General features: G+C 43.3%; 1 protein-coding gene across 5 annotated transcripts in view; it reads left to right on the top strand.

The window, feature by feature from the left end:
- The window catches only part of LOC127000222 (hemicentin-2-like), a 301,496-nt gene that overhangs the window by 185,499 nt on the left and 101,775 nt on the right, over window positions 1-14,222 (top strand). For all 5 annotated transcript variants that reach the window (XM_050863645.1, XM_050863644.1, XM_050863646.1 and 2 more), the window contains one exon: window positions 5,439-5,641. In XM_050863645.1, the coding sequence (XP_050719602.1) occupies window positions 5,439-5,641 (203 nt within the window). The remainder of the gene's footprint in view (window positions 1-5,438; window positions 5,642-14,222) is intronic.

The following is a 14,222-nucleotide window of genomic DNA, read 5'->3' as shown; positions in this document are numbered from 1 at the left end:
CGCCGGAGTTATGACAAGACTCTCAAAGCCTTAAAACGTACCTACCCGCCCACCCTACCTGCCCACCTGCCTGCCACGTTACCTGCCTGCCTGCCTTGTACCACACGTCCTTGAAGCCACCTGTGCTCCCTTCCTTCTACTATTCCTCTGCTTCTGCTTCTTGTTCTTCTTCGTTTTGTTCTTCATGTTCATCTTCCTCTTGTTCTTCTTGTGTATCTTGTTCTTGTTCCTTTTTTTCTTTCTGTTCTTGTTCTTTTTTCTTTTCTTCTTAGTCTTAGTTTTCGTCGTCTTCCTCCTTGTTTGAATTTGTCTTTCTAGCGTTGACTTACTGTTATTCCACTTTTGTCTAGTCTTCTTTTCCTTTTTCTTTTTCTTTCTTCTTTCCCCTCTTTCTCTTCCTCCTCCTTCGAGTAATCCGGATCGTGAGAAGCCCCCAACAGAAGTAATTCGTTGAAAAGACGATCAACGCCAAAGAGAATCGGATTGAGCATCATTCCGTTACGAAAGAAATTAAATGAACGATCTCGTGCGTTCCCCAGAGAATGTTTTAACGTGTTCTGCAGGTGATGGAAATAATTGAGGAACGGACTAAGTAACTATAGCTGGCAAGTTTGTTATATGCCAAAGAACTTCCTACTGCTTGTTCTTCCATGATTTCTCCTCATTATCATCCTCATCCTCATCATCATCATCATTATCATCATACTTCTCGTCGTCGTCGTCACCATCCCCCTTTTCATCGTCATCCTCTTTCTCATCGTCCTCGTCCTAGTCCTCGTTCTTGTCCTCCTTTTCCACCTCCTCGTCCTTCTACTCGTATTCCTTGTCCCCCTCTTCCTCTTCTTCCTCTTGATGTTCTACCTCTTCCTCTTCTTCCTCCTCGTCCTCGTGCTTTCCCTAGCCTTCGATAGCTTTCTAAAATTCCACTCCAGTTAATAAGCTCAAGTAATCGAGTCATCTTTCTCGTATTTCAAGGGCCTCGCGTGATGAATGGCCGGCTCGCCTCGACCCCCTGTAGGTCCTCGGAGGGGCGGCAAAAACACGAGACTTGCTTGATTTATGCATCGGCTGAAAACTGACTGCTCCGCGCGAACCATTTGAAGCCGCCGGCGAAGCTTGGAACAGTGGCGCAAGTTTGGCGTGACTGAAAGTCGTCACACTCTTGCACTTAACCATTTGCCACCTCCACTTACGGCCTCTCTATTAACTTTAACTATCTCCCTCTCCCTTTCTCTTTCATTTTATTCGCTTTCTTCGCTTTGATGTACTCCTCTTTCTTTCTCCGTCTGTGTCTCTCCCTTCTTCTTCACTTTCATTTACTCCTCTTTCTTTCTCTGTCTCTATGTCTCTTCTTCTTCACTTTGATGTACTCCTCTTTCTTTCTCTGTCTCTTTGTCTCTCCCTTCTTTTTCGCTTTGATGTACTCCTCTTTCTTTCTCTGTCTCTTTGTCTCTCCCTTCTTCTTCACTTTGATGTACTCCTCTTTCTTTCTCTGTCTCTTTGTCTCTCCCTTCTTCTTCGCTTTGATGTACTCCTCTTTCTTTCTCTGTCTCTATGTCTCTTCTTCTTCACTTTGATGTACTCCTCTTTCTTTCTCTGTCTCTTTGTCTCTCCCTTCTTCTTCGCTTTGATGTACTCCTCTTTCTTTCTCTGTCTCTATGTCTCTTCTTCTTCACTTTGATGTACTCCTCTTTCTTTCTCTATCTCTGTGTCTCTCCCTTCTTCTTCGCTTTGATGTACTCCTCTTTCTTTCTCTATCTCTGTGTCTCTCCCTTCTTCTTCGCTTTGATGTACTCCTCTTTCTTTCTCTGTCTCTGTGTCTCTCCCTTCTTCTTCGCTTTGATGTACTCCTCTTTCTTTCTCTGTCTCTATGTCTCTTCTTCTTCACTTTGATGTACTCCTCTTTCTTTCTCTGTCTCTATGTCTCTTCTTCTTCACTTTGATGTACTCCTCTTTCTTTCTCTGTCTCTATGTCTCTTCTTCTTCACTTTGATGTACTCCTCTTTCTTTCTCTGTCTCTATGTCTCTTCTTCTTCACTTTTGATGTACCTCTTTCTTTCTCTGTCTCTATGTCTCTTCTTCTTCACTTTGATGTACTCCTCTTTCTTTCTCTGTCTCTATGTCTCTTCTTCTTCACTTTGATGTACTCCTCTTTCTTTCTCTGTCTCTGTGTCTCTCCCTTCTTCTTCACTTTGATGTACTCCTCTTTCTTTCTCTGTCTCTGTGTCTCTTCTTCTTCACTTTGATGTACTCCTCTTTCTTTCTCTGTCTCTGTGTCTCTTCTTCTTCACTTTGATGTACTCCTCTTTCTTTCTCTGTCTCTGTGTCTCTCCCTTCTTCTTCGCTTTGATGTACTCCTCTTTCTTTCTCTGTCCCTGTCTCTCTCCCTTCTTCTTCGCTTTGATGTACTCCTCTTTCTTTCTCTGTCTCTGTGTCTCTCCCTTCTTCTTCGCTTTGATGTACTCCTCTTTCTTTCTCTGTCTCTGTTTCTCTCCCTTCTTCTTCGCTTTGATGTACTCCTCTTTCTTTCTCTATCTCTGTGTCTCTCCCTTCTTCTTCGCTTTGATTTACTCCTCTTTCTTTCTCTATCTCTGTGTCTCTCCCTTCTTCTTCGCTTTGATGTACTCCTCTTTCTCTCTCTGGCTCCCCCTGTCTCTTTCTTTTTTCATTCCCTTTGCTTCACGTTCGTTCACTTTCTCCCTTCCCTTCATTCCGTTGTTCTGTTCAATTTAAACTTCCCTTCTGCATATACCTTCAACGTCACTTCCATTTACCATTTGCTACCTCCACATACGGCCTCACTTTTCTTTTTATACAGTAAAGGAAGCAAGTCAAGGGCAAAACATAATTGAGAGAAGAAAAGTCCGCTAATCACTCCCCATATAGAAAAGAGTATTGTTAAGTGGCCAAAGGTGATGTCAGTTTCGGGTGGAGAGGTGTCTTGATACTCTCCTCTTGAGCATTCACATACTTTCTCTTAACCTTCTCTTTGTTCCTCTCTCTCTCTCTCTCTCTCCTTATCTTTCGTACCCAGTTACCGTTTACCACCTCCATGCACCCCTACCTCTCTATTCACCTACTTCATCTAACTCTCTCTCTCCCTCTTTCTCTTTCTCTTTTTTTCTCTCTTTCTTCACTTTGATTTACTCCTCTCTCTCTCTCTCTCTCTGTCTGTCTCCCTCTCTTCTATTCCCCTCTGCTTCACTTCAGTTCTCTCTCTTTCCCTTCCCCTTCATTCCGTTTTCCTCTGTCTTCAATGTCCTCCTCTTTGCCTTTCAGCTTCTGTCATTAATTTTTCCTCCCCAGTTTCCCCTTCACTTACCTCTTACAGTTCCCTCCTCTATTCATCGTCTACACACCCACCCACACGCACACACACACACACACACACACACACACACACACACACACACACTAAATAAACACTCTCTCTGCTTCTCTACCAACTCAACATCAACACTTCTCACACTCTCTCCTCCTCTTCTTCCTTCTCATCTCCTTTTTCGTTCTTCCTCCTCCTCAACATTGCGTCTCATCACTCTTCATGTCCTCCCGAAATCGCCTCCAGATTCATGTTAGTCTCCCTCCCCGTCCAAACATACTCCGCTCGCCCTCCCAAGTCTACCACCGGAGGAGCAGCGCCGTCAGAACCAGATGAACTCCTGTTGGTGAACCCTTGACGCGATGTGTAAGCAAGGGTGTTTGTATGTGGGGCGAGGGTAGGTGGGGTAGGGATGTTGTGTGTGTTTGGGGGGGGGGTCGTGTGTGTGTGTGTGTGTGTGTGTGTGTGTGTTTTGCTTGACTTTTTTAATGGAGTTTGTGAAATATGAAGCCGAGCGAATCCATACCTATGTTTTCTCTCTCGTTCTTTCTCTTTTTCTCTTTCTTTTTTATTTCTCTCTCTCTCTCTCTCTCTCTCTCTCTCTCTCTCTCTCTCTCTCTCTCTCTCTCTCTCTCTCTCTCTCTCTCTCTCTCTCTCTCTCTCTCTCTCTCTCTCTCTCTCTCTCTCTCTCTCTCTCTCTCTCTCTCTCTCTCTCTCTCTCTCTTTTCTTCTTCTTGTTCCTCTTCTTCTTCTTCGTCGTTGTAGTCGTCTTCGTCATCTTCTTTTCTTTTTCTTTTTTATTCTTCTTTTCTTGTTTCTCCTCCTCGTCCCTCACCTTTATCGTGGCGAGCCGTCGATAGCGTCTCGTTGTGCCTCGTTCCTTAACTTTACTTTCTCATTTTTATGCTGTTTCTTCTCTCTTCTGAGTCTTGCGAGATATGCGGCTTCTGAGGCTGCAAAGTTATGTCTATCAATAAGAGTTGAACGTGCGCCGAGCTTGCATACGATTTCTGTTTCTTCGAATTTCAAGTATTTTCGTCTTCGTGTCTTTGTTGATGATATTGACAGTTCTCTTCGTTTCTTAAGATTGGTAAGATTCCATTTGTAAGATTGGTAAGACAAGTGTGTGTACCTGTTCGTGGTTTGCTTTTGATGTGTTGATGATGCTGTTAGTGTTCTCGTTTGTTAGAGATTGGTAAGATTTGATTTGGTAAGATTGGTAAGACGAGTGAGTGTGCGTGCTCGTGATTGGCGGGGAAGATATTTACCAGTGATTCGTCTATTGTTATTTAGAAGACTGGACGTTGGAAGCGCTTTGGTTGAAGTTGAGGTGAGTGAAGGAAAAAAAGAATATTTACGTGCAGTTTTATTCGCGGAAGACGGTGATTGAAAAGCAAAACAAAATAAAGCAGTTCTATTCGCGGGAGACGGTGATTGAAAAGCAAAACAAAATAAAGCAGTTCTATTCGCGGGAGACGGTGACTGAAAAGCAAAATAAAGTTAAAAATGCAAAAAAATAAGAGAAGGAAAGATCACGGCATGCATGAAACGACAAAATAAAAAAAATGAATATTGGATAGGCGGTGTTAAAGAAAGACAGGAAAAAGAGAAGGGATGAAAAGTGCATTAAGAGGACGTGAGGCGAACAAAGCAGCCTGTGAAAGGAACGAAGAAAAACTGGCACTCAATAATGAACAGAGGGAGAATAAAAAGAATAAAAAAGAGGTGGAGTGGAGGATAAATCAATAAACTCAACATGCTGAGCAAAAATATTGGCAAAATCAAGAATATGAATATTTTTTTTTGTTTCTCTGTCTCTCGCTCTCGCTCTCTCCCTTCCCCCTTCCCTCTCCCTCCCTCTATCTTACCCTCTCACCCTCTCACTCTCCCTCCCTCTCTCTCCCTCCCTCTCATATGCAGATGTTCTCATGGAAACCAAGATTAAGACCTCGCCTCCTGTACCCCCACCCACTACCCAAGCACGGAAATTTCTGCATGGGAGAGCAAGACAAACACACATACACACACACACACAAGAACCCCTTCCATCCCCCGCCCCTCCCCCCACCCAGGATAACGCACTGCCCTCTAACACACACCTGTCTCCCCTCTACAGATGTGCTCCTCGTAGACAGCAAGATGCGGAGTAAACTTGGACCCAACGACGTCAACGGCCAGGAGGTTGGGATGCCAGACTGGGAGGCCTTCGCTCCCCCCAAGGGCCCCCACTTCGCCCCAGACTCCCCCAAGCACATCCTGGCGGCCGTCGGGTCCCCAGCTCACGTCCCCTGCAAGGCCCGAAACCTGGGCTCAAAATCGGTAAGTTTCTAATGTAAATTCTGATGTTTTTTGTGATTTTTTTGAAGAAGTTGAGTCTCCTTTGAATAGTTTTTGGCATCCTTCGTTTTTGGGAGTATGGCGAATGTTAAAGACTTTGGGATAGGGAGGAAGAGAGAGGGAAAAAGGTGAGGTAAGGAGAGAACATATCAGTAAGTTTCTAATACGAATTCTGATGTTTTTTTCTGATTTTTTAATGAGGGCAAGTTTGGTGCTTGGATGGTTTTGGGGGATGTTTTTGCAGTTCGAAAATGTGAAAGGACTTGTGATAGGAAATTCATAAGAAAATAGAAGGAGAAGAAAATAAAGTAGAGGAGAAGGAGAAAGAGATAAAGGTGAAGGATGAAGAGGAGGAACAAGAAGAAAAAAGAAGAAGACGAAGACGACAGCAACGACGAAAAAGAAGAGGAACGATAAGAAGAGAGAGAGAGAGAGAGAGAGAGAGAGAGAGAGAGACCAAATAGAATGGGAAATCATCCGACACTCATGTTAGTGAGATAGGAGATCAACTTTACTATTTCCGGTTCTGCATCTTTTTTTTTTCCTCTTGTTTTTTTCTCGTTTTTGTTCTTTTTATTTTTCCATCATTTTCTTTTCTTTCCTGATTTTGTTATTTTTGTTTTTGTTACTTTATGTTTTTTCTTGTTTTTTTTTGGTCATTGCTCTCATTCCTATTTTTTTCTTGTTCTTCTTGTCCTTGCTTTTCTTCCTCTTCTTTCTTCCTCTTCGTCTTTTTTTCTTCTTTCCCTTTCTCCTCTTCCTTTTCTTCTCCTTATTCCTCCTCCACCTTTCTCTACATCTTATTCATTTTTTTATTCCTGTTCTTTTTATCCTTCTTTTCTTTCATCTTCTTTCTCTTCTTGTTTTTATTTTTCATCTTCCCCTATCTCCTCATCCTTATTCCTCCTCCACATCCTTTCTCTTTCACATTTCTCTACATCTTATTCATTTTCTTCTTGTTTTTTCCATGCATTTCTTCCTCTTCCTCTGTATCTTTTTCTTTTCTCTTCCTCCTCTTCCTCCTCTTCCTCCTCTATTCTCCTTATTCCTCCTCCACATCCTCTTTCTCCTCCACCTTTCTCTTCACTTTTTCCTCTGGGTCGTGTGTTAGCCCAAGCTGCGCCTCTTTGTCTCAACTTTTCTCCTTGCTCTCCTTTTTTTCTCCTCCTCTATTACCTTTGCTTCCATACACGGAAAGTTTGCTCAACTGAAGAGGAAGCGGAGGAGGAGGAGGAGGAGAAGAAGAAGAATATACATAATAACTTTTCGTACCGTAGTGCAAGGGAATGGAGAGAAAAACTTTGGTATTTATAAGTTGGTGAATACCGCAGCGCCTTTCTTACACTCTCTCTCTCTCTCTCTCTCTCTCTCTCTCTCTCTCTCTCTCTCTCTCTCTCTCTCTCTCTCTCTCTCTCTCTCTCTCTCTCTCTCTCTCTCTCTCTCTCTCTCTCTCTCTCTCTCTCTCTCTCTCTCTCTCTCTCTCTCTCTCTCTCTCTCTCTCTCTCTCTCTCTCTCTCTCTCTCTCTCTCTCTCTCTCTCTCTCTCTCTCTCTCTCTCTCTCTCTCTCTCTCTCTCTCTCTCTCTCTCTCGTAATGGTGAGTAATGATCGCTTAAGTGCCTCCTAATTAAAGACACAATGATGGAGACATACACTGAAGCACTTCGGAGAGGCATGCAACCCTCCTTAGTTTATTTATTTGTTTATTACTCTATTTTGTTAGTTTTGCTTTGTTTTCTGTTATTTTTTTTTTATTATTTCTCTGTTCTTATATTTTTGTTGTTGTATCGAATCACGTTGCATAAAGAAGAAGTAAAGAGTAAGAAAGAATGCGTGCCATCCAAATAGTTTCGTCAAGTTCTCATGAAATATTTACGAAATATTGAGTTTTTTTCTACTTGAATCCGTTTTCGCTTTCAAAGATAGAAAATAATAAAATATAAACCTGGATAAATATCATGACAGTTTCATCAAGTGATACTTATAAAAAGTCCATTATCCCTTCAGTCGTAATATTTTTATTTTATTTTGAACACTCTTATTTGCACGACAATCTGAGATGAAATAAAAATAATTGTAATAATAAAAATTGTGTAAATCATGGATCAGATTTCTTCTCTTGCATCACGACTAATTTTTAATCCCTCTTTTTTTATTTCACGGTTATTCTTTATGCAGTTTATCGTCTATATTTTTCAATTAATTCCTTTCAGTTTTTGCGTCGCCTAGCTGTCGAAAGCCGGGAAAAAATCACTGTTCCGATTAGAGCGCCGCGTTTCATTAATGATAAACAAAAGTGAATATTATCGAGACTCGCAAAATCCGATCCGGGATGAATGGTGTTTGTTTATTCAACCGTGAAAAGACGACCTCAACAACAGCGGCGGCGGCCAAACAACAACAACAACAACAACAACAACAACAACAACAACAAGGCTACACAAACAATGACAACTAAAATAACAATTACTGGAACTTTATTTTTTTTCTACTACTACTACTACTATATTTTACTACTACTTTTACTACTACTACTTTTACTACTACTACTATATTTTACTACTACTACTACTACTACTACTACTACTATATTTTACTACTACTACTACTACTACTACTACTACTACTACTACTACTACTATATTTTACTACTACTACTACTACTACTACTACTACTACTACTACTACTACTACTACTACTACTACTACTACTATATTTTACTACTACTACTACTACTACTACTACTACTACTACTACTACTACTACTACTACTATATTTTACTACTACTACTACTACTACTACTACTACTACTACTATATTTTACTAATACTTTTACTACTACTACTACTACTGCTACTACTACTGCTACTACAACTACTACTACTACTACTGCCATTGCAGCTACTAATACTAATACTACAACTATTACTACTACTAAAACGACTATTACTACTATTATTTCTATTTCCATTACTACCACCGCTACTTCTATTTTTTTTCTTTTTTTTTTTTTTTACGTCGTTGCCTGATGCGCCGGTAGGCATCTTCCTGGTGGGGCTTGATGGTCGGCCCAAGGCTTCTTCCAGGTGGGGCCTGATGGTCGGCCCAGCCCGTTCAGGCGCAGGCGAGTGTTTATAGTGGCGCCATCTTGCACTACTACTACTACTACTACTACTACTACTACCACCATCACCACGACCACAACTACCACAAATAATACGTCAACTGCAGAAGTGAATGTACATAAAGAGAATAAGTAGTAGTGAGTGTAATATAATGCGATGTTTACCTTTTTTTACCTTTTAGAAACGAGAACAAAACATTAATATTAAACTAGTCGACGCAGGCAGCAAAGGTGGAGAAGGAAGGCGGCGGCTCAGTCGAGGGAAAAAGGCGATGCTCTAAGCCGAAGAGTCTTTGATGTGTCTGGAATTCCCGCGCGATTTTCTGCCTCTTAGTTGCCCTTCTGCTGCGACCTCGAGGCTCCCGTGTAATACTGTGTACCAGGTCACCAAGCACTGTCAAGGCCTTCATGCTATACCCGTCTGTTTTTCATTTATTATTTCATTTAGTTTCGAGAGAAAGATATTTTTTGTTTTGTTTTGTTTCTTATATCCTATTCAGAAATGGTTGTTATTAAACGTTTGTTGATGCACAAGGTAAAAATTGTAAACAAGTATTTTTTTTCTTAAGACTGAAGCTAACTTTTTCCTTGCTATTATTTTTGTTGACATCCTTCGTTGTTCATATCCTGTACCGAAGCTTTTTCTCAGATGAAATGTGACTATTTTTCCGGTTAATCTCCCGTAACGAAATATCTGACGACATTGTTTTCCCTTCTGTTTAACGATACGCTCTTCCTGTCGTGTAGTCTTAGGCGGCGAGGAAAGCCCACGCGGTCAGCGGCTCAGTCCCAGGCCAACACACTGAGGTCAACGGTACTGACCTTTCGAACGGGACTTAGAAATTTTAGGTAAAACACTTGTGCTGTCTGGCTTATAAACATTTCGTGTTCGCTAACTTGCTCGCACGGCATCCTTTTGTAGTGTTTATAGTAGTGTTAGTATGATACAGAAATAGTTAGTAGTATTAGGAGGATATAGTAGTAGTTAGTAGTGTTAGTAGGATATAATACCATAGAAAGGGAGGGATGCAAAATAAGTCATCGTCTATACAACATCGTAGCTCATTATGGGACAACATCGGCGCGTAGGTCGTCCCGTCGTAGCCACACTCGTTATGATCATGATAATTGTCGGCGTAATTCTCATCATTAGTCCCGCCGCCGCGGCCCGCCTCGCCCCTCGTGCCCCGGGCTGGAAATCATTGTAAAAACGACAGTGCTTAATGAACACACGCGGGTGGTCAGTGCTTCCATTAATTAAAACGAACAGCGGCCCGACGAGGTGCTGCTGGGGCGGGGCTGAGGGGATGGGGAAGGAAGGGGGTGGTAAGGGGGGTGAGGTGAGTGGGGTGGTGTTTTAAGTAGTGGGGATAGGGTGATGGGGGTGAAGTTTGGGGGTATGGAAGGAGGTAAAAGGGTGAAGTTAGGGGAGTGGGGAGGAGGTGAGGGGGACGAGGTTAAGGGGTGGGGAAGGGAGTGAGGGGGGCGAGATTAAGGGGTGGGGGAGGATATGAGGGGGGCGAGGGTTGTTCAGGGCTGTAAAGATTTTGATGAATTACACTTTCCCTGTAAAATGCTATGCCCCAAAATGTGGTTATGGGGGTAATAGGGGCAGGGGGAGGGGTGCGAGGTTATTTGGTGGGAGGGGGAAGTGTGTGGAAGGGCTAGGCTAGGGGGTGGGGGGGGGGGGGCGAGAGCTGTAAAGATTTCGACGATTTACACTTTCCCTAGAGTGTTCGCAGCATGTGGACGTGATGTATTATTTGCAAAAGATGTGATGGACTGAATGAAAAAAATAATAGAAAAAAGTCCGTGTCTCAGTCCTTACAGATATTCGTTACTGATATTCACAAAGGTTTCGACAATGCGAACACCATTTCAATATCTATCTTTTGCAAACGTGTGTGAATCCGTGTGTTTGAACGTGTGTCAGACTGTCTGTGTACTTGTAAAATAATAATGATATAGGAATTGTGAGTTTGAAGGTGTCGGCGATGCTAACACCATTTCAGTATTTATCCCTCTCAAACGCGTATGAAATCGTGTTTTTGAACAAGTGTCCGACTATCTACGTACTTGTAAAATAATAAAAATGATATAGATATGATAAGTTTGAAGGTGTCGGCGATGCTAACACCATTTCAATACATAACTGCTGCAAATGCGTATGAATCCGTGTGTTTGAACATGGGTGCAGTGGTTAGCGCTTAACTGCGAATCTGTGGGCCTGGGTTCGAATCCCGACTTGTTCCCTCCCACTACATTCTCAAAGGGATAATGTGACGGAGATGAGCACCAAGGCCACGCGCATCTATAGTTTATACTCCCAACCTTACCTCATTGTGTCCGACTGACTACGTACTTGTAAAATATAATCATGATATAGAAATGGTGAGTTGGAAAGTTTGTGCGAATTTTTATGTCCATTCACAGGGCGATTGTAAACATCTTTTGTGGCCCTGAACCGTATTGGCGCCGTTGATAGGGTGAACTTTGACCCGTAAAGTGGCGGCGGCAGTTGATGTGACGCGACTGAGCTCACCTGTGGGCGGGAAACGGCTCGCGTGTGAGGTACTCCCCGCCAAAGCTTCGTGGAAACAATGCCATCGCGCCAACGTGTCCTGGAAAAGTGCGGATCCTGCTCATTAGGGCGTGGCGGTGCTTCAGCGTAACGGGGAAAATACTGATCAATCGCCGTCAACCGCATCCCTACTATATTATTTACAGAGCGTCTGCGCCTTTCTTTCCCCTTCCTTCACCTTTAAACTGCATTATCTGACCTCTTTAGTCTAATCATCTCCCTGGTCTTTCTTAAACAAATTTCCTGTCCACTGCATCCCTTACTCCTTTTATTTCCCAGAGCATCTATCCCTCCCCTTCCTTTCCCCTTTCTTCACGTTTAAACTGCATTATCTGATCTCTTTTGTCTAATCATCTCCCTGGTCTTTCTTCAACAAATTTCCTGTCCAGTGCTTCCCTTTCTCCTCTTATTTCACAAAGCATCTATCCCTTCCTCTCCCCTTCCTTTCCTCTTTCTTCACATTTGAACTGCATTATCTGACCTCTTTAGTCTGATCATCTCCCTAGTCTTTCTTCAACAAATTTCCTGTCCAGTGCAACATTTACTCCTCTTATTTCCCAAAGCATTCATCCCTTCCTCTCCCCTTCCTTTCCCCTTTCTTCACATTTGAACTGCATTATCTGATCTCTTTAGTTTAATCATCTCCCTGGTCTTTCTTTAGCAAGCTTGCGTTTCTCTAAATAGACTTCTCTCATTTCTTAGAGCGTCTATCCTTTTCTCGCCCCTTTCTTTCCCCTCAAACTGCATTATCTGGTGTCTTCAGTTTTATCAGCATCCTACTTTTTTTTTGACAAGCTTCCGTCCCTATAAATAGTCTCCTTTCTCGGTTGTCGTCATTTTCTCTACCTTTCAAGTAACCTATTGTCTCCACCGTCCTCCTCCCTCGCCCGTGGACACCTATTTCTCCCTTGCACTGTTTGCTCCTCAGCAGACTCATCTCGCCCTGTAGAGTTGTAGACCATTATCTTCCTTGGGTGTCTATCTCCACCCTCGTATTGTCACTCAGTCCCTTCACTTTCCTTTTCTCGTACTGTTTGTTCCTTTCCCTAAACAGTCTCTTATCTTGTCTTCGTACGGATTACACCACTTTGTTTATCTCCACTTTCTCTCCTGTTAGTGGGCAATCCTCCTTCCAGTGGGTTGCTGTCCTTACTGGTGCCGTCCACTCCTCGTCTCAGGCCGCCTTCCCCCCCTGGCGTTGTAATCAGGCGCAAAGTCCCCGCCCTGAGAAGCCTCGTGGCCTCAGCTCCCGGCCTGAGGGGTTAACGTGCTGCATACATAGCGCGCCTCGTCAGGGCTGAAAGCGGGGAGATTTAGGTCCTGACAAGGCAGCCAACACGCCTGAAATACAAATAGGCGATTCAATTAAGTCACGTCGATGTTACTTGGCGTGTTAGTAATATTAAGTAACGTTGGTGTTGCTTACTTATCGGCACCCCTCTTAAAACCAGAAGAGAATTAGGTCGTAACAAGGCCGACAAACACGTCTGAAATACAAACAGGTGATTCAGTTAAGTCGCATCGATCCTACTTAAAGTGTTAGTAATATTAAGTAACGTTTGTATTACTTATTGGTACCGCCCTTAACACCAAAGCAGATTTAGGTCCTGGCAGGGCAGCCCACACGTCTGAAATACAAACAGGCGATTCAGTTGTCACATCGATGCTACTTGAAGTGTTAGTAATATTCAGTAACGTTTGTATCACTTATTGGTACGGCCCTTAACACCAAAGGAGAATTAGGTCCTGGCAAGGCAACCCCACACTTCAGATACTAATAGGTAATGAAATCCAGTATCATCGAGGTTGTGGTTGCTGGAACAAACAAAGCGGTCACGTACTCACTGCACACACGATTGAGAGCTACAAATGAAGGTTAGACAGATTTATGGACGAGGAAGATTAATGTGGAACTACTACCTCTCAGGACCGGCCACGTGTATTCCACCTTACCTCTTGTAGTCTGTTTGTACTCGTGGTTATCCCTGTGCAGCTTTACTTACCGATGGAACCAGAAACGAAAGTCGGTAATCCCAGACGCTTCCGCCTCCCATATCAACCATTTCCTAAGGCCAAAGAGAGGATAAGTCAGAGTTCTAATGAGTTTTTTTTTCACATTTATTATACAGAAGAGTGTTAACCTACTACCAGGGTCATAAAACCACTGGAAATGCCCATAACTCATACGAAAACCTTGTCAAATGTGTATCCTTGGGCTGCGAAGGGTTTTGGAATACGGGCTTGTATGCATGTTTCACGGAATTATTCACTTTCACTTAACGTCAGCGGAGCGGATGAGATGGAGTGGATGATCCGGGCCAGCGCGTGAGTGGAAATCCGCATCAGTGGCGGACAGGTTGTAGGCGCTTTATAACAAGTGGTCGAAGAGAAATGGCACGGACAATAAGCTGCAGGGAACGGACCAGGAAATCAGCTCTTGTCGGACGTGTACTTTAGAGGGTAATCCGGATCAGCTCTGCGTCAGCGTGAAGGGACACCCACCAGGTCATGACACTGCGTTGCGGGTCACTGGGCCACGCGGGGAGCACACTTCATCCCAGTGCTTCTGTCCTCCGAAGTTTTGCAGCGTTGCCCATGAGCCGCTTCCCTGGGGTCGGTGGTGCGGAGGTGTGCGTCGCTGTACGTGCCGGTGGAGCGAGGTGGATGCGACTTAATTATACGTGAAGTGGATCGATTTGACGGGTGGCGTGGCGGGTGAAGCATCATTACACTAACAACGGTGACAAAAGGCACTAGACGATGATAGATAGGTAGATAGGTAGGTTGATAGATAGGTAGATACACTGGGAGGGAGAAAATGGTAGTAAGGTGTAAGCAAAGGGAGGGAGGGAAGAGAC

The sequence above is a fragment of the Eriocheir sinensis genome, chromosome 18 (assembly GCF_024679095.1).
Source record: "Eriocheir sinensis breed Jianghai 21 chromosome 18, ASM2467909v1, whole genome shotgun sequence".
NCBI lineage: Eukaryota > Metazoa > Arthropoda > Malacostraca > Decapoda > Varunidae > Eriocheir > Eriocheir sinensis.
The sequence above is the reverse complement of the archived record's forward strand: the minus strand, read 5'-3'. Positions and strand labels throughout refer to the sequence as shown.